Source organism: Mycotypha africana (assembly GCF_025528875.1).
Source record: "Mycotypha africana strain NRRL 2978 chromosome Unknown BDF20scaffold_5, whole genome shotgun sequence".
Lineage (NCBI taxonomy): Eukaryota > Fungi > Mucoromycota > Mucoromycetes > Mucorales > Mycotyphaceae > Mycotypha > Mycotypha africana.
The window spans coordinates 1,157,516-1,181,943 of record NW_026515729.1 but is presented as its reverse complement, the minus strand read 5'-3'; the positions used below and the strand labels follow the sequence as shown (position 1 = coordinate 1,181,943).

Here is a 24,428-nt window from a genome sequence, read left to right as displayed (position 1 = left end):
TAAATTGGTTGAACGGTAATTTACGTTCTTTCGATCCAGAGAGAACGCTGCATGCACCGTTTCCGGTCACTTTTACAGTATGTGAGAATAACAAGAGCCATTCGCTTTGTTCATCAAAACCAAGTTATCAGCGAAGGATTGGGTGTAAGTTAAATCCAGAAATTAGAGTGTTCATCGGGCGTTAGAGACGTTTTACTCCCCTCCCCACATTTCTTTAGTTTTACTGCCATCCATGATTTAGGATTTTTAGCTCAAAGTTACGCCGAACGATATGCATCGCTTCTAAATTAAAAGTAAATATATGCCCATGGCAAAGCAGAAATACCTAATATGACAACAGGTTATTCCCATGTTTTCCTGTTATCGTGAATGTCGTGTGTGTGTTTGTGTGTGTTTGTTCGTGTGCCTGTATCGCTCGATCTATAAAAACTGCACCATGTCATTGGCGGTTCTCTTTCACTTTTTTTTCTTTTTTTTTTCCGGTCTTTGCCTTGGTCTTTGCCTTTTTTTATTATCGTGATTTATAACGTTATTATACAGAATTTGTTTCGAGATAAATGTACCAAAGTAAATAGCAATTAAATAGTATGGCTTTTTGTGCCTGTGTAGTCCTCGATGCTCTTTTAATTAAACCCTTCGACACTCCATATAGGTTTCTGTAGGATCCATTGGTAACGCACAAAAGAAACCTAATTTTTGCATTTGAGAAAACATTTGGGTATCTAGCATCAAAAAGAGAACATGTTACATCGTTTGTCTATGTCATCTATTCAAGGATACCACTGTACGGCACGCAACATGGCGCGTAACGCACTCTATCTCCTCCCTTCATTATGTCAACTTACATTCTAGATTCAGCTTCACACAGTCTCTTTGTCCATTTAAACCTTCACGGCAAAGTGTTTGTTCCTTTTGATCGATGGTATAACTACTTCCTGGAGCTTTACTGACAAATTGATCAATACGTTCAAGTTCTTTCAAGTCCTTCATGTCAATATTCTCGTTTTCATTGTTATTCATGGATGACATGATCTAAAAGAAATGCATGGTCAACTAGGAGTGATCCATATAGATAGAACAATGGTGAAATCAAATTTGCCTTACAATAAATGCTGGTTCTAAGTAAAATATTTTATTTCAAAAAAGAAAAAAAAAAAAAAAAAAAAGGAATATTGTACAGAAAATGAAAGAAATAGTTCCAACCCCGGACCCCTCTGTCCATTACGTCATAATTCTCAACTCCATCTGAATTTTATTCAAGCTTTTTCAAATCGAAGAAAATCCACTTGAATTTCAACGTTCTTTTTTTTGTGAAATTTATACATCATGGGCACATCGAACTAAAATAGACAATAAGGGATTTAAGACAAGGAGACACTTGGAGCTTTTTTTTTTTCCTTCTTTTTTTTTTTCAGATACTCACCTTCATCGCAGCGACCACTTCTACAGTGACACCCCATTCTTTCGCCTTCTTTTCTATATGCTGATCAACCCATTGTATGAATATGCTTTTTGTAAAGACAACATCAGTGCATTTCTACGCTATAACAGACATCTTACCTCTCTCGTCGATGTTTTATGCAGAGAGTAGACGGAAGTAGTGGCTACGTCTATAGCCTTTTTTAACAGTAACATATCGATTCCCTTGTTATTCTTTGTTCCAAATGGCGGGTTCATAATGACCGTATCTATTTTCCCTTTCAATCCTTCTAAATTGGCTGTACATAGATCGACATTGACATAATCCACTTCGACTTCAAATTCGTTGCAATTCTGTAGAGCAATCTTGATGGCATCTGGATCAATGTCGAATCCGGCCACAGATCCTGCGCCTAATATATTGGCTGCTATACCTAAAATACCGCATCCACTACCAAAATCTGCTATTGCTCTGTCTTCAATGTCGTTATAGACGGTATCGGCTGTATAAAGCATTCGAGCTGCTAAATGAGGTGTCGTAGGATATTGCTCATACTGGATCTTGGGCTCCTCTTTTGAAATGGAGACGGTTAGAAAAGCATCCCTATAGAGACACGCCTGCGCATTGCATCTTGTAGACACTTACCAAACACTTGACAGTCTTGCAAGATGCTTTCTAATTCCTTTAATTTCATTGCTGTAAACTGATCATTGAGAGATGTCGCTTTTTTTTTTCCAAAAAGCAATAAAAAGCACCCCCAAAAACGAAAGGGTACAAAAAGCAGTAAAAACAAAAAAAATTCAAATGACGACGACCTTGGGCAAATTAAGGTTGAAAAAGAAGTGTGAGGTACACATTTATTTGACATGCTACATTTCAAGTTTTTTGACGCTGACCATGTGCGTTACACGAATTATTTTGGGGTTTCCTCAAACTTCTCTTACGTGAACCACACTTGATCTAGAAACAACTCGTATGTCACTTTAGGAGTCATTGGGCTTTATTCCCCTCAACATCCGCTTGACTCCTTGGGTCTTTACCGTGATGAGCTTGAGCGGATGCGTTGGTAGACCCATCTTGTTATCACAGAGACCCTCACGCACCCTCCCCCACAGACAATGAAAATGAGTCTGTATCGACAACTTGGCCGTTTCATTCATTCTCATGGCAAAAGAAATCGAGAGGGTCATCCTGTTGCTTCTGATACACTAAGTGTTCCTATTTCTCTACGCCTTTTGTTACGTAATCAGTGCTATCAAACTGGACAAAATCAAAACAACTGTCCAAAGCCGACCACATACAGTCATTTAGGCAACAATAAAAGACAAGCGTAAAAAGCGGGGGGGGACATCTTTGGGGGAGGGGTCCGTGATGAAATGATATTACTTTATGAGTTTCTTTCTGCATAGGACAATGAATGAACATTTTTGACAGAATCGGGACTGACTGAGATCTACTTGATACATTCGCTTGTTGTTTGGAAAAGGGTGAATAAAGTTGACACTGTGCTACCCGCATGAAGCAAGCGACTTTTTTTTTCGTTTCATGCATTCCTTTCCACAAGTTGTCAACTTGACATAATACAACCTGTTTTAGGAAGGAGGTTAAAAAATGTACATTGACGACAAAACAATGAATAAGAGCTGTCAATACCGGCGACACATGGGTGTTGTTCCATAGACAAATGGTTTGCCCGCGCTTTAGAACTCGCTATTTGAATCAATTCATGAAAACACGGACATACAGTTATTTTTTTCGTACTTGTCAAGAACATGTCTACGGACTAGCAGTGTCATCGCCTCTGAACAGCAGAAATCTCATGAAACATCGCGTAACGCGCGTAAGAAGCGTATGTATACGCTCTCCTATTCTTTTGCCCCCCCCCCCAATTTAAATAATGAAAGCTTCTTTTTAACATGATGTCGAATGCATGGTAACACAAGATAATTGCTGTTAATGGGTGGTTGTAAGAAAAAGGAAACCATCATATTTTTTATTTTGGTTATTTTAATTAACAGGAATGTTTGCCAAAAAAAGGGAAAATTTTCATCTATTTTTTCAAATCAATCAAAAAAATAGTAGAATATGAGAGTGGTTTTTTTGGTTATTTTGTCTATGGATGAACAATGCAAATGATAATCATTGGGGAAAAGAGAACTTTTGAGGATGAAACAAAAATGTTGTCAATGTTGTTGAAATTATATAAATAGATGTGGATTGTTGTCAAATGAAAGGGTGACTTGAATGTTGTCAAGATGTTGCTATAATTGTTTTTTTATCCAATGGAAGTTTGATATGACGAGTTGCTTTCAATTTGGTAAACCAATTCAAAAAAGCATGGATGGGGTGAATAGAGAAACTTTGTACTTGTAAAATTCAAAACGATGAGATGGAGGGCATGAGATTAACGCTTGACAGGAGCAGGATAAGGTCTAGGAAGAGCAGGCTTGGAAGGTCTATCTGGTGGCATGTTTTTTTGTTTTTTTTTTTTGAATGAGAAAGAGGAAAGGCCTTGAGATGCTTGTTGATATGGAGTTAGAGAAAGAGAAGCTCTATTAAAATGCTAGTTGTTTTGATATGTATAACTTTTTGATGGATGGATCTAAACCGAGAAATTCGGGCTTCTTTTTATATGTTTTTCGGGAATCCATAAAGTGGAGTCTTCCCTCGTTAGGACAGGTTGTAGCACTTTTTTTGAGTTTTGAAGTCTTGTACCACACACATCATAAAGAAGCTGAATGGGGGGAGGGGGGAAAATAAACATGGTGAAAATGTTGTCTGCTCATCTTGATCGTCTGTTCAATAAGAATTTAATCACATTTATTACTTGCTTGTTCTACCAAAATAATTAAAGCTCCCTTAGAACATCCCATGAAGCATTCTCAAAATGAACAACCTACTCTACTGCATTCTCCCTGCCAAACATCTTTCAAAAAGGTTCGCAGTGCACTCCTTTTTCAAGAACAATCAGCATCTCTATCATAACAGAAAACAAGCCTTTTTTTTGCAATTAAAATAAAGATGCCATCATAACGACAAAAAGAGCAAAAACGGAAAAATATGTTGAAAATGGTGTAACTCTGTTCAGAAAAGACGTTGTGCTGATGATTTGCACGTAAATGCAAAGCATGGTATTCCATGACAACTTGTCAAGCTTAACTTTCTTTTTTTTTTTTTTTTTTTTTGTTGTTATTCTGTCCAATAGTATATGACTCCCTTTTCTTTCCATTCTTTCAACGTGGCATGGATCATTGGCAATTGACATCCAGGTACATCAGATTCATTCTCTTGGGTGTCTTTGTGCAATAGGCGTCTACTGGATCACGGTACGGGGCAACATGTGTGCTTTTTCTTTTTCACTTTAACGGGGTTTACCGCGGACTTTAGTGACAGATAGAATGTGATCTGCAGCTTTACTACCCTTTCGACGCTCCCCCCCACCCCCCAAGTGTCAATAGGATGAGAGAATACACAGCGCCTTTGTTATCTCCGCCTTCCGCTTTCCCCGACGATATATCCTTATACGACGTGAATGTATGGAAACGGATCAAAAACATGCACCATCCGCAGCCTGCTGATTTTGCCCTCCACGAACTCTCTAAATTAGTTTAGTGTAACAACGATCCTTCTGATGTGAAGGCCTCCATCTGATGAGATTGTAATACAATGCGTTATTAAGGTTAACTTCCGAATAGCAGCAGCAGCAGCAGCAGAAGCAGCAGAAGCAGCAGTAGCAGCGGCAACATGGCCATCACACACTCTCAAACATCGTACATGATGTACCTTATGGCTGTTGTGTAGACTCCCAAAGTTTATATACGCCTCAAGTGACTGCATGCTTTTCATATTAAAGACTGCGCTGTTTCATTATTACTTTTTCTGAAATCTCATGTTTGCTTCCCCCCGCCTTTCCCGTAACCTACACACCCCTCATCTGAGTCAAATTCAAGCATTTCAGCGAGGTCTCAATTCTACATTTATGCAAATGATGAATGATGACATAGATTCGATGGAGAAAGAGAGAGCGAAAAAATAAAATAAATTGCGCTTTATTTCAAATAACAAGCAAAATTAAATAGACAAAGAAAATATATATTTACATAATATGAAAAGGAATAGGACAAAAATGCTTTTTCAATACAAACATTTTTTTTTTTTTTTTGTAAGAGAGTCAAATAGGACATGCAAACATAGGGCAAAAGAAGTCTTTTTTTTTTTTTTTTTTTTTTTTTTGTTTTGTTTTTCTGTTATATGTATATGTTGTGCATGAAGAGAAGAATGAAAATGCGAAAAAAGCGGTAATAAAGAGGTTCCTTTAATCCACTTCTTCGACAGTAGGACCCTCATTGCCACCACCAGGGGCGCCACCGGGCATACCACCTCCAGGCATACCGCCCATACCAGGCATGCCACCAGCACCAGCACCTTCTTGTTGATAAAGCTTCATCATGATAGGATTGGCAATTTCCTCTAATTCCTTCTGACGAGATTCGTACTCTTCCTTAGAGGCTTCTTGAGAGTTATCTAACCAATCAATGGCTTCCTTAACAGCATTGTCCAACTTTTCTTTGTCACCAGCATCCAACTTGCTGGACACCTTTTCTTCTTGAAGCGTATTACGCAAGTTATAGGCATAAGATTCGAGACCGTTCTTGGCGGTAATACGAGCAGCAGCAGCTTCGTCTTCGGCCTTGTATTTTTCAGCATCATTGACCATACGCTCAATGTCTTCTTTGGAAAGACGACCCTTATCGTTGGTAATGGTGATCTTGTTGGACTTACCCGTGGTCTTGTCCAGGGCAGAGACGTTCAGAATACCGTTGGCATCGACATCAAAGGTGACTTCAATCTGAGGCACACCACGAGGAGCAGGGGGAATGCCGGTCAATTCGAACTTGCCAAGCAAGTTGTTGTCTTTGGTACGAGCACGTTCACCTTCGTAGACTTGAATAAGCACGCCGGGTTGGTTATCGGCATACGTAGAGAAAATCTCGGACTTCTTGGTCGGCACGGTGGTGTTACGCTTGATCAAAGGCGTCATGACACCACCGGCTGTCTCAATACCGAGAGAGAGAGGAGCGACATCCAGAAGCAAGAGAGAGTCGGTCTTATCAGAAGTGTTACCTGTCAAGATAGCCGCTTGGACAGCAGCACCATACGCAACAGCTTCATCGGGATTGATCGATTTGTTGGGCTCCTTACCGTTGAAGAAGTCAGAGACCATCTTTTGAATCTTGGGAATACGGGTGGAACCACCGACAAGGACAATGTCGTGCACTTGGGCCTTGTCAATCTTGGAATCACGGAGGACCTTTTCAACAGGCTCCATCGTGTTACGGAAAAGATCTTGGTTCAGTTCTTCGAAACGGGCACGCGTCAAAGAAGTATAGAAATCCACGCCTTCGAAGAGGGAATCGATTTCGATCGTCGTTTGAGTAGCTGAAGACAAGGTACGCTTCGCACGTTCACAAGCTGTACGGAGACGACGGACCGCACGCGCATTGCCGGAAATGTCCTTCTTGAACTTGCGTTTGAATTCTTGCATAAAGTGGTTCACGAGACGGTTATCGAAATCTTCACCACCCAAGTGGGTATCACCCGCTGTCGCCTTGACTTCGAAAATACCATCTTCAATGGTCAACAAGGACACATCAAAAGTACCACCGCCCAAGTCAAAGATCAACACGTTGGTCTCGCCCTTAGAGCCTTTGTCTAAACCGTACGCAATGGCGGCGGCAGTAGGTTCGTTGATGATACGGAGAACATTCAAACCAGCAATAGCACCGGCATCCTTGGTCGCTTGACGTTGCGAATCGTTGAAATAAGCAGGAACTGTAATGACGGCTGAATCCACCGTACCACCCAAGTAAGCTTCAGACGTTTCCTTCATCTTGGCGAGCACCATGGATGAGATTTCTTCCGGTGTGAAAATCTTGGTTTCACCCTTGTATTCGACTTGAATTTGAGGCTTGTCGTCCTTATTGATCACCTTGAAAGACCAATGCTTCATATCAGCTTGGATTTCAGCATCGTTGAAACGACGACCGATCATACGTTTGGCGTCAAACACAGTGTTATGAGGATTCATCTACAGATGGATGAGGAAAAAAAAAAAATATCTTTTTTTAGTACCCCACCTTCATCTTTTTGTGACGACTCTACTACTCCAGTTGTTAACAGAAGAGATGACTTACAGCTACTTGATTCTTAGCGGCATCACCAATAAGACGTTCGCTATCTGTGAAGGCGACATAGGAAGGAGTTGTACGGTTACCTTGGTCGTTGGCAATAATTTCGACACGGTCGTTTTGCCAAACACCAACACAAGAGTAGGTAGTACCCAAATCAATACCAACTGCGTTCTTGGACATTTCAAATAATGATGATTGATAGCTTTTAAGACGGAAAATACAACAATCAAAATTGAATACAAGAAAAAAAAATAAAAATAAAAAGGGAAACACGAATCTTTTATTTTTGTAATCTTTTTAAATACTCTTTCTTTTTTTTAAAAAAGTAATTGCGCTTTTTTTGGTTTTTTGTGTGATGAACTTTGCATGAAATTTCTAGAGGCTTCCCCGTCATTAGACTGGACAGATTCGATATCCGCTAAAAGATATTGTTTAAAATGGAAAGCATTTTGACCTCCGATCATCAGCTAAACGTCATTTCTTTCAACAAAAAAAAACAAACCACAGAAACTCCGATGAACGGGTAAGGGTCATTTTAGCCAAATACAGTATTTTTTCGAAATTGCACCCTCGAGTGTTTCCTAAAAAAAAAATTCCGTGCAGAAAGTTCGTGCATTCTATTTAATCTATAACCTCTCTTTAAAATATGAGTTCTTTCATTCACAATGATGGTTACGGAAACATGACTAATGAGAACGGAGATGAGGTTGTTGTCTACCAAATGAAGGGTTGATGACTATATTCTATTTCGCTTTTACACTCATCCAATTTTCGCAGTAATTAAAGTTCGCTTCAGGATGCAGTCTGTCTAGAAAGATATACTACCAAGATAATGACTATCTCGTCATCTACCTCGTCGTCTACCTTGTACCTGAACAAGCAATATGTATATTATTTTGCGAGGAATACAACGAGGATAATGTCAAAAAATTAACTAAAAAAGTTGATGATTTTGCCAATGGTGAAATCTGTTATATAAAAGATCCAACAAATCCAATTATATGCTCCCTCAAAACCTTGAAAGCTAACTCAAAGTATCATCAGTACCCTACAACACTAACTAAAAAAAGTTGGACTAAAAGCAGTACACAGAGTTCTTAAACGAAGAATTGAACATGTTTCTTTTTGATTTAAATTAGACTCATCATTTCCTTGTTATCAGGGGAACTCACTTAAACGATATCTTTACTTTGGAATAGAAGAGTAATTATGTAATTCTGAGTATGAGACTATGATCATGGATACTCAATGATTAAAAAAAAAAAGTCTGCTTCGATCTTTGCCCAAAGCCAGTTCTGCATTGGAGTTGTTGTATCTTCTGTGGGATCATTCAGTAGCTCGTTCCTATCAAATGGAGCTATTTTATTATTATGTGGAAGGTTGTCTACAACAATCTTCTCTATAGTTGCATTGTTGCTATTAAGTTTCTTTAGTTGATTATTTTCATTGAATTATATTTTTCAAGTTTACCTCAAGAAGGTTACAAGATCTTTTATATTTGTCGTAAGGCCAGCAAAAGTAAGTAATTTATGTGCCTTACCTATATACTTCTCCTTTAGTACATAGAATGGGCGGACGGATGTGATTACTCCTTCGATAGCCTTTCTTCTTTTGGTTGTAACTTGCATTAAATCAAATGTCTTTTGTTGAACACCATTTTCCAAAGCCAATAGGAGTTTTTGTCTGGAAGTAAATATGAATATTTCCAAACATAAGTCAGAACATCATTCATAGAACAGACAAGGTTTTCATACACCTCATCATTGTGTGGATGAACAGGAGCAAAAACAGTATTGATAAATTGTACAAGTCCTGCATGGTTATCTAAGAAAAAATCGACGTTTACTAAAATATCTTATTTGTACAAATAGTTTATTACTTACTGTCACGTTTTGACCTCTAGTTCATATAACAATCTGAGAAACAATCCAGATTTACTGCCTTTACCAGTTATAGTGTACTGGAACACATGAGATTCCAGGCACGACAAATAAGACTTCAACAGGCATATTTCAACCTGATTGGTAATCTAGACAACTCGCAGTGGTATTGTACAATTCATTATTAACAGGAGCAATACTACTCGATTGTCAATACTACTTTCTTGATTCCACTATAAGCTCAGTTCTACTTTGCATTCATATAAAAGATTATATAAATACTGAACCAAAATAACATTATCCAAGAACTATTGTTCGGTCTCCCTGACTCACTCAGTCTTTATCTTAAAAACTTTTCAAGTAATAACTCTGATATCTAAGCATATTACACTTACTGATAAGTTGCTGTTCTTCTTTTTCAGGTATATTGATGTTAGATACCTCTTTCTCGGATTGATACTTATGGTATTTATATGGATTTTGGTTGATGGTTCTTTTACTTGGGATAATTGGATTTGCTGGATCTTCTATATAACAGATTTCACCATTGGCAAAATCATCAACTTCTTTAGTCAATTTTTGACATTATCCTCGTTGTATTCCTCGCAAAAAAACATACATATTGCTTGTTCTCTCGTAATGACGTTCATGCTTAAAAAAATAGCGCTTAAGGTAAATCGAAAGAGAAGAAAACAGTAACCAAGGTACAAGGTAGACGACGAGGTAGACTGTGATATTTGCGGTTGTTTTACGCTTAGTGAACGCGACTTATAATTTGATATAAACTGTAAGGTGAAATGAGTCTCCTTGAGTCCTTTTATTATACATTGAAAATCAGAGAGTGGAGCGTTCCAGCAAACTGAATGTTTGTATTAAAAAAAAAAAGTCCTCGTTCCTTAATTTCTCAACCAGTAATAATGCAGCATTATATATGCGCATCTTTAGAAATACAAGATGACATGTACAAGTGTTATTATGACTCTATCATAATAACGAGTCAAATGCTTGAAGAGGTGTCTAATTCGTCTTTATATACTATGGGAGGTATGGAAATACCACATAGACGACGAGGTAGACGACGAGGGTAGATTGAGTTCACGTCATATAACGCGGAGTTTGGGGCTGGACCTGATTTCGCAGTCATCTGAAAAGCGTCAAGTCAATATTTTCACTAATTGTAGGGTCTGCTGCTGCTGTTGCTGTTGCTGTTGCTGTTGCTGTTGAGATATTAGTAGGGATAGAGGAGGGTCCGAGATTCATATCAGCGTATTTCCTTTTCATTGCGCGGTTTTGTGATTGTAAATTCTTGATGGCTTTGGCAACTGTTTCGGATGATGAATTTTGGTCAATAAGTTCCAATATTTTGCTATGTTCGTGATCTTGGGTATCCAGTACTTGTGCCAAAATATCGGTAATATGCTGATCTCCAAGACGATTTTGATGAAAATGTGACACCAAAGTGTACAAATATTGCATAGTTGGATCATCTTGGTAAAGTGAACAATTTTTTGAAGTTCCCAGCTGGTCAGAAATAAAGTAAGAGCAATGAATGGATTCAAAGGCATGGTATCAGTACATAAATTGGAACCTATTGTTCTAATCATATGTACTGATACCTTATCTGATTCTGTTGCCAAAGAAGTAAAGACCAGCGATATCCCTGCTTGCTATGACTTCCCTTCTACCGGTTGGGCTTGTAATTGCCTGATTGTATGTAAAAGACGCGTCCTAGAGTATGTCTATTAAAAGCTTCAAGACTGTAATTTATGACTCTCTTCATAAACAAACTGTTAACCGTATGTTGAATTTCTATGATTATTGGGGGAAGGTTCAATACTGATGACTTTGCTTCTAGGACAACATCTGAGCGAGTGCCATTATTCCACTCAGGATTCCCTACTAGGTAATCGTTTTGTGTATTTGACAGAGTAGTTGTAATAATGTTGATGATTTTAGGATCGTGGATGATGGCTTTCGACATTAAATCTGTTTACGGCGATACTTTCTTCTTCTTCGCTGGCTTGAAAACGTCGGGTCTTCCCGCTCCATACCAAACTGCTGGAGATATGGCCATCCTGTTGATAGCGGCGTTAATGTCTCTCTGCCATAGCTTCAGACATTGCTTGCAATGAAGAACGCCGGTACCCTTAAATCCAGGAGTATCAACAATTTACATATCATCATAGAAACAGAGGCTGCATGTTTTTGAGGTTTTGAATTCATCGATTGTGACAACAATCAATTGACCTTCAGCCTCACGTTTCTTCAGAGTTGTAAAAAGTTTACCGACAACACCACATCTTTGCCAAACATACCAGCACCAAACACAATCAGTGGCACCCTTCTAGGGAATTCCAAGTATTTATCAGCCTTCCACTTCTTGGCACTTCAAAAAATTATCAATCAGCGGATAAGCTAAACGATGAACATGTAATTCATTGAAACTCACTTTGTTGGCTGCTGTTGGTTGACATTCTTTCCTTTCTTTTTCTTCTTCCGCTGGTTCTTTCTCTTCTTTGTCTTGCTTCTCTTCTTGCGATTGTATTTAGATGTCCCATGCGTCAACATGTTGGCCATAGTTTCCGGTGTTGCCTTCCTTGGTACAACGTAATCCGTGTGATATTTGTGGTTGTTTTATGCTTAGTGAACGCGACTTATAATTTGATATAAACTGTAAGGTGAAATGAGTCTCCTTGAGTTCTTTTATTATACACTAAAAATCAGAGAGGGAAGCGTTCATAGCGAATTGGATGTTTGTATTGACAACAAAAGAAAGAAGGAAAGGAAAGAGATACAAAAAAAAGGAGCTAAATACTCGTTGTTAACCAGTAGAAATGCAGCATTATGTATGCGTATGTCTTTAGAGTACAAGATGACGTGTACAACTGTTATTATGATTCTATGATCATAATAACGAGTCAAATGCTTGAAAGAGTGTCTAATTCGTCTTTATATATTATAGGAGGTATGGAAATACCACAATATTGTGTGCTTTACTAGAGACGGATGGGGGATGAAAAGGAATACAATGGAGTATTATTCAAAAGAATGACGTCCAGATAGCCCAATGGATACTGAAGCAGACGGTGAAAAATTGAGCTTGTTCAGACGAAGGTAGTGATGGTGGCGGGTGTAATCTTAGGGCGGCAGAGATGCTTTAGGATCAAAGCAGAAGGACGGGAAATATACCGCGAGGCCTTCTTGCCATATCTGCCAGCGTAGAGGGCAACTGGTTATGAAATGATCAGACGTGTCGGTATCATGATTACAAAGTCTGCAGGTAGCCGATGAAACTACCCCCCTCACGGCTTGTAAAACTGATAAGCATGGTAATTTTTTCAAAATAGTGCGACAGCCTAGGCCACGAGCCGGAAGAAGCAAAGGAGGGGACCAGAACAGAATGAACAATGCAAAAAGAAATCGGTTTGAGATAGCTTTTTGTAAACAGTATGAATTTTCCTAATAAAAAGTCCAAAGAGTCTGAATCTGAAGCGAAAGTACATTAAACTAAGAGCTGTGTTTAAATTTTCTGCGCCAAAAAAAATAAAATAGGTCTTTTCAATCTTAAGGTTGTGGCAGGTTGAAATAGTTCCCTATCACCGAGAATATCCTATCAGATAGGTCGATGCTTGGTCAGCCCTTCCCTTTTGTAGCTTGACATAATGAACAAGACGATAGACAGCATCTCTTTTCTTATGCTTCATGACTGTATAAAAGCCTTTAATTTTTGCCTCGTAGAGAAAAGCCTTAAACTTGTTACTGCATTTGTTTGTTGCCCGCCACCCAATTGACTTTTTTTTTAATGCAAGAGAAAACACTTTACTGAACAAAGAAAAAAAACTTGGTTGCTATTTTCAATTTTTTTTTTTTTTTTTTTTTTTTTTTTCAAAAAATTTAGTATTTTTCAATTAATGGATACCAGTGTAGAAGAAGATAATTTCTATGGTAAATAAGAAAGAAAATCTTTATAAAGAAAGCCCTTTCAAAATGGTGCTTGGATGAAACTCTTTGCTGAAGCATTAATGATCATGCCTGTTTTTGTTGTATTATTTGGTCCTTTTTTAATTTTCCTTTTTGGTCTCTATTTTATTGAACGGTAAAAGACTCAAACCAAGACGATGATTCACAATCGTCCAGTGGAAGTTCATTACAGACATGGATCAGTTGGTTTTGCTCCTTATCAGGGCACGAATATTACGTCGAGGTTCCTGAAGATTACATAGATGATGAATTCAACTTACAGGGCTTATCGACTATTGTACCTTATTATACACAAGCCCTAGAGACCATATTAGACTTAGAATGTGATGAATTATTTGGCGAGAATGAGGAAGAAGACGAAGCAGACGTTGAAGGAGAGAGAGAAGAAGAAAGGCAACAATCACACAATCACAATAATCAACCTATCAGTACCACCGCCATTGCTACTACAAGCAATAAACACCATCAAGAAGAGGACGATTTTTGGAAGGAAGAGGACAAAACACCCAAAAGACTGAAATCAAAAGACCCACGAGTGATAGAACCGTACGCCTTCATGCTGTATGGTTTGATCCATCAACGATATTTACTGAGTAGAGAAGGGCTACGAGTGATGGCTGAAAGATATTCCAATTGTCAATTTGGCACATGTCCGCGATATCTATGCTATGATTCACCTGTGTTACCCGTCGGCAGATATGATGAAACCGGACGTGAAAGTGTTTATTTGTATTGTCCAAGATGTTTAGACATTTATAACCCACCAAGCTCAATCTATCGCTGTGTTGACGGTAATTTTTTTTTTTTTTTTTTTTTTTTTTTTGTTTTTGGCATTAGAAAGGCAGAAAGTCATATCTGACAGGAACAAAACTTTTTCGTTCCAATACTTGCTTTCTGATATACAAAACTAACAGGTGCACATTTCGGATCAACTTATTGCCATTTACTATTCCTAACATACCCTGAGCTGGTGCCAGATCCAAATCCAGTAATATACGAACCGCGTATTTTTGGCTTTAGAGTTAGCCCCAAGTCATTGACAGGCCCACGTAATCAATGGTTGAGGTTACGGTTAATAAAATTTGAGGGAAACAACCCTGACGAAACAGATGATGTAGAACAAGACGAAAAAGTAGACGCAAACGAACTTGACGAGGAAGTGCTTGCTCTTTGGAATGAGGTGAGTCAATAAAAAAAAAAGGGATCTTTTTCAAATACATTACAGTTAAATAATATATGCTAACATGGCCCGACGCAAATTGATCATTTCATTAGGAACAACACTCGATCGCTCACAATAACATATTGCCAGAGTTGGTACAGCAAACAGAAAATTTGCGCATCAGTTAATCTGCTTGGTGTTATTTATTCAGTGCGTTGAACAATCGTTTCTACATTTTCCGCTAAACTAATATAATAATGATAATAGTAATAGTAATAGTAGTAAAAAGCAATTTATTTTCGGTCACTTTAAATGATGTGCTGTCCTGTTCCCTTTAATGTTTGGCAATAACTCAAATCTCTATACTTTGTGTTTGTGGCCCTTTTTGGTTTTCAAGATATCATGCATCATTTGTTGTGAAGTTCATAATATTATTATCAAAGTAATAAATCAACTAGCGAAATAAATTAGAACCAGTCTCTGACAGCCATATGTCTAAATGAAGATTGCAAAGAAGCGTTTATGAATCACTATCTCTGCTGATGTTGAGAATGATGATAACTTGGTTGTTGATAGTAATAGCTGGCTGACGGACAGCATCAACGGTTTTGTAGCTTCCGATTCCAGGCTATTAAAGCTTGACAAAATTCTTTTGGTCCATATACTATGAGTTCATTATAGGACGGCAACAGCGACAATTATGTAAAATGGGCCACGACTGAGGTACTGTAAAAAGTTTTATTATGGGAGTTATACGTCTCCGATAAAAAGATCTTATTCATCGATAAGAAGGTAGAGGGGTGTAATACATCGTTTTACTCCTGGATCTGTCTACACATGGGTATTTCGTATATCATTAGCTCTTACTATTTGAGCATTTGCCTTTGCTCCACACCTCGATGAGAGACAGATCTCCTTGCATTTCTTTCATTAGAAAATTTGTTTGGTATGAAGCATTACAAGTTTTTGCTCGCTCTCTCTCTCTTTGTAAATAGTTTCCCAACCTCTGTGGTGTTGGACTTGGACGATCTTTCTCATTTGAGAAGACTAGGTGCACCCGTTGAGTTCCACCTAGACATTCGAGTTACCGGGTGTTGTTACTCTATGCCGTCTACTCTACCGTCGTCACTCAAAGGATAACTTTTCACTCTACAGCTGTTTCGTATACTTATCTCAAAGTTACCTCCTTCTATTTATTCCAAGTATGATTCTAAAGTTAAATAAATCCTCATCCATCTAGACTCGATAAACAGTCCTCTTCATCATCATTACATTGATGACATATAAATTTCTACTGTCTTTTCAAATAAAATAAAAAGAAACTTCAATTTTGAATGAGTTATATTCGCTCTTCGCTTTTTTTTTTGGGAGGTGGGGGAGGGGGAGGTTCGTCTTTTCCTACAACTTTTTAAGCTTTCAATACACGAATAGATAGTTTACTTTATTTGGATGACCAAAGACGGCCTATAAGGTTGCGCATCCAGGAGCATAAAGTAAAAAGTATTACAATTGTTCAGTAGAAATCAACGCATCATGCCCGTCTTTTCAAGCTGTTAGTCGAAACTCTATATTATATATGTCTAACAGAAACAATGTCCACCGGCCGCTACTTATTTCTATTCCCCCCATTTATGTCAAACAATAAGCCAACTACCAAGTCCCAGTAAATTCTAAATAACCCCCATTATGATCCACATTGCCAACACGCAACCATTTACAAAAAAACTGTGAATAGATGTAGTCAATGCAAGAGTTTCTGCTATACAAGTATGCTTCCTCGATTTATTTCCAATCGCTTTTCTTTGATGTGCACGTCCACATTAAATAAATACATACATAAACTATATCAAAGTCAAGCTAGGGTGAATTGAGTGAATGCATTGCTGGGAAGGGGAGGTGAATGAATTTATTCTTCGTCATCTTCAGCGGCTTCGTCATCACCACCAGCAGAAGCAGCTCTCTTTCTCTTGACACGACCAGCACGACCACCACCATAGGGAGAGGTCAAGGCGAAATCGATGTGCTTTTGAGAGTCCAAACGAACAATGAAAGAGGGGACGTTGACGATTTGCTTACCAACACGAATGTGACGTTGACGGATCAAAACACGAGCGTGGTGGATAGACTTGGCAAGACCCAACTTGAAGACTTGGGTTTGAAGACGACGTTCCAAGAAATCTTCAATCTTGAGAGCCAAAACGTAATCGAGCTTCATGCGAGATTCATCAAGGACACCAATACGGACAAGACGACGAATCAAGGCATTACCTTCAAAGAGACGACGGGGATCCTTTTCATCCAACTTGAGCAATTCACGAGCAGCACGACGGATCTTGGAAAGAGTCAAACCGACTCTCCAGATTTCCTTCTTGTTCTTGAGACCGAATTCACCAATGAGCTTGAGTTCTTGGTCAAGACGAGCAGATTCGAAGGGACGTCTAGGGACAGTAGATGTCTTGCTGTAGTTTCTTTGGGTACCAGCCATTGTGACAATGAAAGAGAAGGAAAGAAAAAAAAAAAAAAAATTTAACTTTGGGCTAGGCACCACATTTCATCGCGCTTTGAGGCTTTCCCTTTGGGCTTTGCCCAATGAGGGCAAACAAATCGGATGGCTTATCGTGACTTGGGAATTTCCGAGAAACAAAATTTTTTCTCCCAACCCGCTCCATGAAGATTTTCCGAGCGCCACGATAGGTTCAGAGAAGGAAAAGTGCGGCGATGTGCAAGGTGTCTCTATAGTGCGAGAGAGCGGCAAGAAAGGGGCGAAGGGGAGAGGGAAAAGGGCCAGAAGCGGTGGAAACGCAAAAAAAAAAGTTTTTCCCCCTTTGAATTTGCAAGTCTTCTTCCTCTTTCTTATTGTACACAGTTTGACAGGTAAACTATGAGATTTCAATAAGCAATTTGTTTTACTCGTATAATAGTGGAAAAAAAGAGCAAAAACCATGACCGTCGAAAAGCAAAGAAAAACAATTCGAAAATAGTCGATGATGCGTAGAACGAGAGCGAGAAAAATTTTTTTCCTACAAGCCCACAAGTACTAATCCACCATCTCTATTTTCTTCTTTTGTTATCATCGTTTCACTTTACGGCTATCAATCAATTTTAATAACAGAATGCCTCACTCCTTTGGTCGTAAGTATTGTTTTTCTGTTGTCGTTGGGACATGTGGCAATTGACCGTTGGGTTGTTCCGTTGACTAAAAAAAACCCGTTTGTGTTCTTCCTTTAATCTACAGTCCGTGCTCGTACTCGTCACATGTTCTCTCGTAACTTCAGAGAACATGGTGTCATTGCCCTCTCTACTTACTTGAAGACCTACAAGGTCGGTGATATCGTTGATATCAAGGCTAACGCTGCTGTTCAAAAGGGTATGCCTCACAAGTTCTACCACGGGTAAGTCATTTTGTTCTTTTGGACCCTATCAAATCATTGGAGAGACGAGTGGAGCTTTTTGTTTTGCGGCCATGATTCATGAGTCAATTTATTTACATTGGCCCTTCTTCATTCTCTTAATAACAGTCGTACTGGTGTCATTTTCAATGTCACCAAGAGCTCCGTTGGTGTCCTTGTCCATAAGAAGGTTGGTAACCGTTATATGGAAAAGCGTGTCAACGTCCGTATTGAACACGTCAAGCACTCCAAGTGTCGTCAAGAATTCTTGGACCGTGTCAAGGCCAACGCTCAAAAGAAGAAGGAAGCCAAGGAAGCCGGTGGTAAGTCAAAAGAAAAGAGGAGGAGGAGGTCCCTCAGTATGTTTTAGAGTCGATTCTGATGTTGTCTTTTATTATGTATATCTCTATTTTTAGTTTCCTTCAACTTGAAGAGAATTCCTGCTCAACCTCGTGACGCTCGTCATGTCTCCACCAAGAACAATGTTCCTCAAACCATTGCTCCTGTCGCTTATGAAACTCTTTTGTAAAGCAAATGGAAGAAGAAGAGTTCTTTTTTTGTTTTATGTAAATTATAGTCTTCGCTTTTCCTTTTGAACTATTATTAAAATGATATTATGGTGATGAGAAAGTCTCTCTGCATTTCCACATCCTTGTTTTTGTGTACTTACTCTATTACGGACAGCAGCTTATTAGTCGTGGGGTTGAAGCTCAATTTGGGGTGGGCAATGGCTCAATGATCGCAATGTTCAGTTTTAAACCCCTCCCCTGAAGTAAATGTGCCTGACATTAGCATTGCTTTAAATCTTTATCTTCGTTGGGTAACTTACCCCCTTGTCTTTTTGGTTTTTTTTCTCTCTTGAATCGCCATGTCTCTGTGTCATCGTCTTGTTAAACAGCACTCCACCTTTTCGTCTCCAACACGGAAAGGTATTTCCTTATGCAATATCAGAACTTCAGCTATCCATCCGGCTCCGTTCCCAAGCTTCAGCACAGCAACAGTTAATAAGTGTTTGCAACGTCCAAGTAGGATCCTGTTTCGACAGCGTTATTCGCCTACAGCCCCCGAACTTCCCCTACAAAGGCTTGCTGTTCGAAACTTCTCTTACAGTGTGATGCGATATACTGCTCAACATACGAAACAGACTGCAACTGTTTCTGCGGAGCAAGGCAACGAACCTGTCGTCCATAAGACGGGCGGTCGGATCAGCCAATTTATTCAGCATTCTAAAGAGCTCGTTCGTTTTTATAAAGATGGATTGAAGCAAATATGGTCAAATTATCAATTAACAAAAGAAATTCGAGGAAAGCTTGAGAAGGACGGTATGGATAGTTTGACGCGACAGGAGTTTCAGTTGTTAAGACGTTCGCAGAAAGACATGATCAAGTTGATCCCCTTTGGATTCATCTTTATGATATTACCAGAATCAGTAATGTGTTCATTCTTTTGTTTTCTTATAACAGTCTATCCTCTAAGTGTTTTGGATGGGGTTTTTTTTTCTTTTTTTTGTTGATCCCCAATCCCTTTTCATTTTTTGAAACGGTTTAGATTCCTCTGTTTGTCATTTTTGTCCCAGGAATGATTCCCAGTACTTGTTTAAAAGAGAATCAAATTGTAAGTGGCTGTATGAACACATAGTACAGCAAGGAAACAAAGATAAACCCATCCTTATTTTTTATTTTATTTTTTGCGCAGAGAAAGCAACGTGAAAAACTGGACGAAAAACGACAGCAAATTACCAAGTATACCTTGATGTCTTCAAAAAAAATTGAAGCAGTAAGTGATTGTTCTATTGAACATGGAGAAGAATTGAGTTGCTTTCCAACACTCTCCTACTGTTCCTAACTTTATCTATGTGTATCGTTTTATCAGATTAAGCCTGAAGACTTTTTATCCAAGGATAAATTTCGAAAACTTGCCATTCATTATGGACACGAATTCGATCTACAATATATTATGAGGAAGAATCTCTCAGCGTATTGCAGGTAAGGGAGACTCGACGGCACAGTCATTTTTTATCATATGAATTGGTTTTCATCATGACTCTATACAATGCACCAGGTTCATGGGGCTCTCAGATTTCGGCCCAGCTCCCATGTTGAGAAAAAGGCTTGCCAAACACATGAATTATTTAGACCAAGACGATAGATTCCTCATCAAAGAAAATAGTGTAGACACCTTAAGTCCAAAAGAACTTTGTCAGGCAGTAGAAGAACGTGGTATGAGGTCCATAGACGACGACGAAGAAAACATGAGACGTGGTCTAAAGTATTGGTTGAGCCTCTCACAGCCAACAAACCCTAAGCAAACCAAGATACCACCAGGATTACTTGTTTTTAGCAGAGTATTTCTGCTGAATGCAACATATAAATAACTCAGTCGCATAACACCACCCCCATATGGTTAGAATGTATGCTGTGCTAAACTTGGTCTCGAAATGTGTTGGAACAAATTCCTGTGGGCATTCGTGTAAATAATAGAATAGAACAAATAGACCTTTTTTTTTTTTTTCTCCTCGTAAATAGCGCGTACCTGGCTTTTTTTTCTTTTTTTTTTGCTTATTTTCTTTTTTAATTTATTTTCGAGATTGTTGGCTGTGCAAGTCTCAGAATGAGCGATGTCAAAGATGAAATAGAGAAAAAGATGAATGAGGTATGATAGTAAGGTATACACTTTAGCTCAACGGTTTTACTTATAAGGTCTTTATGTGGTTGAACAGGGAAGAATTGTCCAACAATTATTAGATGAGGCAGAAACCACACTCGAAAGATTACCATTCGAAAGTCCAAGTCGATTATTTAGAATATTAGCCAAAGGTAAGCCAATGTAGTTTTGTTGACGCACGGTTCAAGTCATTCATTCACATGGATATACTTTGCTTTTAGCTCCCCTACCGCCTTCACAATTTGAACGAGACTGGAAGGAACAGAAACGAAAACGGAAAGAGCAAGAACGAGAGGGACTTCAGCCCGTCCATGATATACCCACAGCATTAGTGTCAAGCACAAACGTCAACGCTGAGACGAGTACCTCTTATACCCATGTACACAAAACATCCACCATGACGAATTCTGTCGTCGAACCCAAATCAAAACGGCCACGATTCACTAACGAGCAGATGGAACGAGCACTAGCGAGAGAACCCATTAGGGTCAATTTCTTTCCTCGATATGAACGTAAAAGCAAATATGATCTAGACGATACCCTGTCACAAATTAGTTACCATTCGACGAAAAGTTATCGTCGATTTGATGATGATTTTTACAGTACATCAAGTGCCTCCCTTCCTTCAATAAAAAGTCGAAAAAGCAACCTCCATGCACAGCAGAAAGAAAAGCAAGAGCCAGTACAGCAAAAGAAAGAAAAAGAACCTCCGCGTGAGGTTGCAGTTGAAAAAAAAGTGGAGAATTTGGATGATGATGATGCTCTATCCTTGAATACCCAACAGATGCTTTTAGAAGAGGATCTACACAGCCCTCTTATTGAGCGTCCAATAGATGAACCGTTGATACAGCAACAGCCAACAGTAGTAGTGGAAGAAGAAGAAGAAGAAGAAGACAAGGCAGCCAAGATGAAAGTGCAAGAAGAGCAAGGGAAAGATGAGACGGAAGAACCCTCGATGGATGCTTCCAATGACAATGATTACTTTGATGGAGGAGCCGATTTCGATTTGTTGTCGCCGCCCAGTTCAGCCTTACGTTCACCACTACCGAATCAACCGTCCTTAACAGCCTCTGATTCAACACAGCAGCAACAACAACAACAACAGGAACAAGAAGAGTTGCAAGAAGGAATACAAAAATTGAGGACAGGACCTAGAGTGATACCAGGAGATACAATAGTAAGAAGGTTGATGAGAGAACGTGCTTCTGAGAGTAAAGATTTGATCCCCATTGCCAAAACCAAAAAACTTTTTGAAAGTTATATCGGCATGGACAAGCATGTGGGAGGGCCAGCGGCTCATTATAGTAGAATGTAAGTCAGAATGAGCTCACTTTTTGAACTTGTCGGTTTTTGCGATGTTTATGCTGTCTCTTTCATTTTACCTATAGTACGAGTCTTTACTTTGATACCATCTGCCATACTTTGAAACGATACAAAGAGAACCAGGACGAAGATCAAGATACTGTTACAGAAAAAGACGTCATTTTCCTCATGCAACAGCAAGGTCTCATCAATGAAAAAACGTCCTTTGAATCCTTGATACACAAATTACCAAGAGAATATTCAGAACTCGTATCTCAGTCAGCATTAGCCTACAATGAATTATACCCTCCATCTTTAGTATCTGATTATGGATCTGTTACGAGTGAAGGTGCCAGCAGTAGTAGCAGCAGTAATCGTCGTGGCGCTAGAAGTAGGAATAGTGACAGTGGCTATATTGACGATAGTGATTCAAACTATATATCAGAGAATGGGGTAGATGAGGATGATTAAATAAAATGATATATTGATGTTTATTGAATGATTATAGTCTAATCTATGTACAAAATGAGGGGTGATGAGGGTGGGGATGGGGGGGGGAAGTGGGGGATCCTAAGTAGTGGTAAAGTGTTGGTAAAAAGGGACGTATCTATATATATATATAATATATATAGATTTACATAAGTTAGAGATAGATCATGATAATGACAGCAAATTTTTTAGCTTTTTGAATGAAGATGACATTTTGCCAAACTTTCGGTTTCTTCTGCTTTTATCATTGCTACTGCTATTACTGCTACTATAAAATGAAGAAAACGATGTCGTTGACGGTACTGATGAGGATGAGAAAAAATGATTACTGTTATTGGGATCAGAGGATGACGTATAGAGTAAAGTGGTATCATGAGACATATTATTACTGTGGTGAAGATGATGATGATTCTGCATAGAAGAAAATGTATCTCTAAATTTTTGTTTAAAGCTGAAATGATGCTCATTATTATTATTATTACAAGATATTATATTGTCATCACATAATTCAATAGCAAATGGTGACTCATCCCATCGTTTGTGTTTTACAGTATGGGTAGTAGCTCCATTCATTGCAGTGGTGGTGGAGTTGGTAGTAGTACAAGTAGGTGTAGACGTGGTAGGTGTAGTAGGCGCACTCGGTGTGAAGCAATTGTTGTTGGCTATGATGTTTAGGCTGGATACCGAAGATGAACATAAAGAAGGTATAAACGAGTCATTACTATGTCTGTTCTTAGTATCAGCAAGCATATTATAATTAATTAAGGGGACTAGTTAGAAAAGAAAGAAAAGAGAGAAAAGCTTATTTTTGACAGATTTTTAATATGTATTTTTTTCTGCAAAAAAAAAAAAAAAAAAAAAAAAAAAAAAAAAAAGTTACACTACGCACAAAAGGGGAAAAGGAACTTAAAAGGAGCTTTTTGTTGGTGCGTTTGTGGAGAGTTTTTTTTTTTTTTTTTCGTGAGTGAGTAAGTGGGTTAAGCGGAGTAACTGCTTTTTTTTTTTCTGCTTGTTGAACCTTTTCATCAGCCAAAAAAAAAAAAAAAAGGCACTGGAAAACGGAAATTAGAAAGGCAAAAAGTTAGTGTAGATACTAATACCAAGTGGCAACTGACCCTTACTGCTTTTCACGGCTTTTTTTTTAAATAGAAATACTTGTGCATTTCAGTCGTCTTATCTAAGCAAGAAAAAAGGGTTTTTGGCCTTTGTGGTACTTTTCTTTTCCAAATAGAAAGAACCTTGTCTTTTATTTGTTATAAAAAATTTGTTTGTTTCAAAGTAATTTTATTCTGCATTGTTGGCAAAAAATACTACGCACATAGAAAAGAGGTGCGTCAATGACGAATACATTGTAACACAAACAAGCTAAAAAAATTGAAAGGTATCACGGTCGCTGTCAAACGGAAAGGTATTCCAGGGAACTCATACCCTTTTATACATAATTCGCAGGTCGAAATGCCAAGAAAAACCATTATCATTATTTGTCGGTTACCTCCTTTGGATGAACACAAGCTTTGATCTCATTTACGTGTCATCATCTTACATCTTAAGCTTTACCCGTCCATTTGACCGCGCTTTTCAGTATCGTAAAAGCCCAAAAACTTCTTTTTTTATCAAGGTTTTCGTATATTTAAAGCAAAAAAACTGTAACTCAGCTTGTTTGCTTTTTTGCTTTTTGCCCAAAATCGTTTAGAAGTGGGAAAAGAAGAATCTATAATTTCCAAACCGATATATTTTCATTCATACACTTTTTTTTTTTTTTAATTCGCCACTTGAATTGAACAGCAAAAACAACAACAACTACTGCATCTGAGAGATATTATAAGAGGTATAAAGAAACGGACTTTTACTTCTAAAGTGCAATGAAATTAAAAACCCAACTTTACCATGTTGAGCTATTATGTCCCCCACACATAAATCTGTTAGCAGTCAAATTTATCGACAAAGATT

The 24,428-nt window shown here is 38.4% G+C and overlaps 13 protein-coding genes across 13 annotated transcripts; 5 read left to right on the top strand and 8 right to left on the bottom strand.

The window, feature by feature from the left end:
* Positions 1-434: 434 nt before the first annotated feature.
* Positions 435-1,153, bottom strand: BDF20DRAFT_869581 (uncharacterized protein). Its single transcript, XM_053081005.1, has 3 exons — positions 1,105-1,153; positions 846-1,032; positions 435-722 (listed from the first exon to the last, which is right to left on the bottom strand). Exons 2-3 carry the CDS (start codon positions 1,027-1,029, stop codon positions 628-630), a joined length of 279 nt encoding a protein of 92 aa, XP_052936397.1. The 5' UTR covers positions 1,030-1,032; positions 1,105-1,153; the 3' UTR covers positions 435-627.
* A 103-nt stretch (positions 1,154-1,256) lies between these two features.
* BDF20DRAFT_820206 (methyltransferase-like protein 5-like protein) lies at positions 1,257-2,114 on the bottom strand (the record flags this gene model as incomplete). The annotated part of the gene is made up of 4 exons (XM_053077519.1): positions 1,257-1,340; positions 1,424-1,483; positions 1,561-1,991; positions 2,066-2,114. 4 exons carry the CDS (start codon positions 2,112-2,114, stop codon positions 1,257-1,259), a joined length of 624 nt encoding a protein of 207 aa, XP_052936396.1.
* Positions 2,115-5,735: 3,621 nt separating this feature from the next.
* Positions 5,736-7,791, bottom strand: BDF20DRAFT_906087 (hsp71-like protein; the record flags this gene model as incomplete). Its single annotated transcript, XM_053083232.1, has 2 exons — positions 5,736-7,508; positions 7,615-7,791. 2 exons carry the CDS (start codon positions 7,789-7,791, stop codon positions 5,736-5,738), a joined length of 1,950 nt encoding a protein of 649 aa, XP_052936395.1.
* Positions 7,792-8,257: 466 nt separating this feature from the next.
* BDF20DRAFT_987710 (uncharacterized protein) lies at positions 8,258-8,712 on the top strand (the record flags this gene model as incomplete). Its single annotated transcript, XM_053085249.1, has 2 exons — positions 8,258-8,339; positions 8,408-8,712. 2 exons carry the CDS (start codon positions 8,258-8,260, stop codon positions 8,710-8,712), a joined length of 387 nt encoding a protein of 128 aa, XP_052936394.1.
* A 350-nt stretch (positions 8,713-9,062) lies between these two features.
* BDF20DRAFT_507095 (uncharacterized protein) lies at positions 9,063-9,738 on the bottom strand. Its single transcript, XM_053075624.1, has 2 exons — positions 9,495-9,738; positions 9,063-9,435 (listed from the first exon to the last, which is right to left on the bottom strand). Exon 2 carries the CDS (start codon positions 9,237-9,239, stop codon positions 9,078-9,080), a length of 162 nt encoding a protein of 53 aa, XP_052936393.1. The 5' UTR covers positions 9,240-9,435; positions 9,495-9,738; the 3' UTR covers positions 9,063-9,077.
* Positions 9,739-11,481: 1,743 nt separating this feature from the next.
* On the bottom strand, positions 11,482-11,637 carry BDF20DRAFT_869562 (uncharacterized protein; the record flags this gene model as incomplete). Its single annotated transcript, XM_053081004.1, has 1 exon — positions 11,482-11,637. A coding segment is annotated over one exon (156 nt), but the record flags the coding sequence as incomplete, so codon positions are not given.
* A 24-nt stretch (positions 11,638-11,661) lies between these two features.
* On the bottom strand, positions 11,662-12,068 carry BDF20DRAFT_835466 (uncharacterized protein; the record flags this gene model as incomplete). The annotated part of the gene is made up of 3 exons (XM_053078844.1): positions 11,662-11,754; positions 11,778-11,877; positions 11,941-12,068. The coding sequence occupies 3 exons, from the start codon at positions 12,066-12,068 to the stop codon at positions 11,662-11,664; spliced, it is 321 nt and encodes a 106-aa protein (XP_052936391.1).
* Positions 12,069-13,378: 1,310 nt separating this feature from the next.
* Positions 13,379-15,111, top strand: BDF20DRAFT_869557 (casein kinase II regulatory subunit-domain-containing protein). Its single transcript, XM_053081003.1, has 4 exons — positions 13,379-13,436; positions 13,595-14,263; positions 14,387-14,652; positions 14,748-15,111. Exons 1-4 carry the CDS (start codon positions 13,403-13,405, stop codon positions 14,820-14,822), a joined length of 1,044 nt encoding a protein of 347 aa, XP_052936390.1. The 5' UTR covers positions 13,379-13,402; the 3' UTR covers positions 14,823-15,111.
* A 1,177-nt stretch (positions 15,112-16,288) lies between these two features.
* Positions 16,289-17,454, bottom strand: BDF20DRAFT_505089 (40S ribosomal protein S9). Its single transcript, XM_053075621.1, has 3 exons — positions 16,621-17,454; positions 16,471-16,554; positions 16,289-16,359 (listed from the first exon to the last, which is right to left on the bottom strand). Exons 1-2 carry the CDS (start codon positions 17,117-17,119, stop codon positions 16,541-16,543), a joined length of 513 nt encoding a protein of 170 aa, XP_052936389.1. The 5' UTR covers positions 17,120-17,454; the 3' UTR covers positions 16,289-16,359; positions 16,471-16,540.
* Positions 17,455-17,746: 292 nt separating this feature from the next.
* BDF20DRAFT_869544 (60S ribosomal protein L21-A) lies at positions 17,747-18,793 on the top strand (the record flags this gene model as incomplete). Its single annotated transcript, XM_053081002.1, has 5 exons — positions 17,747-17,766; positions 17,870-18,026; positions 18,153-18,346; positions 18,440-18,620; positions 18,694-18,793. Coding segments are annotated over 4 exons (484 nt in total), but the record flags the coding sequence as incomplete, so codon positions are not given.
* Positions 18,751-20,515, top strand: BDF20DRAFT_506704 (LETM1-like protein-domain-containing protein). The gene is made up of 6 exons (XM_053075623.1): positions 18,751-18,795; positions 18,922-19,452; positions 19,572-19,637; positions 19,719-19,799; positions 19,896-20,008; positions 20,085-20,515. The coding sequence occupies exons 2-6, from the start codon at positions 19,138-19,140 to the stop codon at positions 20,395-20,397; spliced, it is 888 nt and encodes a 295-aa protein (XP_052936387.1). The 5' UTR covers positions 18,751-18,795; positions 18,922-19,137; the 3' UTR covers positions 20,398-20,515.
* Positions 20,516-20,633: 118 nt separating this feature from the next.
* On the top strand, positions 20,634-22,460 carry BDF20DRAFT_913020 (uncharacterized protein; the record flags this gene model as incomplete). Its single annotated transcript, XM_053084017.1, has 4 exons — positions 20,634-20,675; positions 20,743-20,839; positions 20,909-21,998; positions 22,076-22,460. 4 exons carry the CDS (start codon positions 20,634-20,636, stop codon positions 22,458-22,460), a joined length of 1,614 nt encoding a protein of 537 aa, XP_052936386.1.
* Positions 22,461-22,534: 74 nt separating this feature from the next.
* On the bottom strand, positions 22,535-23,316 carry BDF20DRAFT_869527 (uncharacterized protein). The gene has a single exon (XM_053081000.1). The coding sequence runs from the start codon at positions 23,226-23,228 to the stop codon at positions 22,644-22,646; it is 585 nt and encodes a 194-aa protein (XP_052936385.1). The 5' UTR covers positions 23,229-23,316; the 3' UTR covers positions 22,535-22,643.
* Positions 23,317-24,428: the final 1,112 nt, after the last annotated feature.

Bases quoted from the DNA above. Each gene is read 5' to 3' on its own strand.
- BDF20DRAFT_506704 (XM_053075623.1), top strand. From the start codon at position 19,138: ATGCGATATACTGCTCAACATACGAAACAGACTGCAACTGTTTCTGCG. The intron at 19,800-19,895 runs GTAAGTGATTGT...TCGTTTTATCAG, and splicing joins CTTCAAAAAAAATTGAAGCA to ATTAAGCCTGAAGACTTTTT. The intron at 20,009-20,084 runs GTAAGGGAGACT...ACAATGCACCAG, and splicing joins AATCTCTCAGCGTATTGCAG to GTTCATGGGGCTCTCAGATT.
- BDF20DRAFT_505089 (XM_053075621.1), bottom strand. From the start codon at position 17,119: ATGGCTGGTACCCAAAGAAACTACAGCAAGACATCTACTGTCCCTAGA.
- BDF20DRAFT_869581 (XM_053081005.1), bottom strand. From the start codon at position 1,029: ATGTCATCCATGAATAACAATGAAAACGAGAATATTGACATGAAGGAC. The intron at 723-845 runs GTAAGTTGACAT...TTTTGATGCTAG, and splicing joins TGTGAAGCTGAATCTAGAAT to ATACCCAAATGTTTTCTCAA.
- BDF20DRAFT_869527 (XM_053081000.1), bottom strand. From the start codon at position 23,228: ATGCTTGCTGATACTAAGAACAGACATAGTAATGACTCGTTTATACCT.
- BDF20DRAFT_507095 (XM_053075624.1), bottom strand. From the start codon at position 9,239: ATGCAAGTTACAACCAAAAGAAGAAAGGCTATCGAAGGAGTAATCACA.
- BDF20DRAFT_869557 (XM_053081003.1), top strand. From the start codon at position 13,403: ATGGATACCAGTGTAGAAGAAGATAATTTCTATG. The intron at 13,437-13,594 runs GTAAATAAGAAA...GAACGGTAAAAG, and splicing joins AGAAGAAGATAATTTCTATG to ACTCAAACCAAGACGATGAT. The intron at 14,653-14,747 runs GTGAGTCAATAA...TCATTTCATTAG, and splicing joins TGCTTGCTCTTTGGAATGAG to GAACAACACTCGATCGCTCA.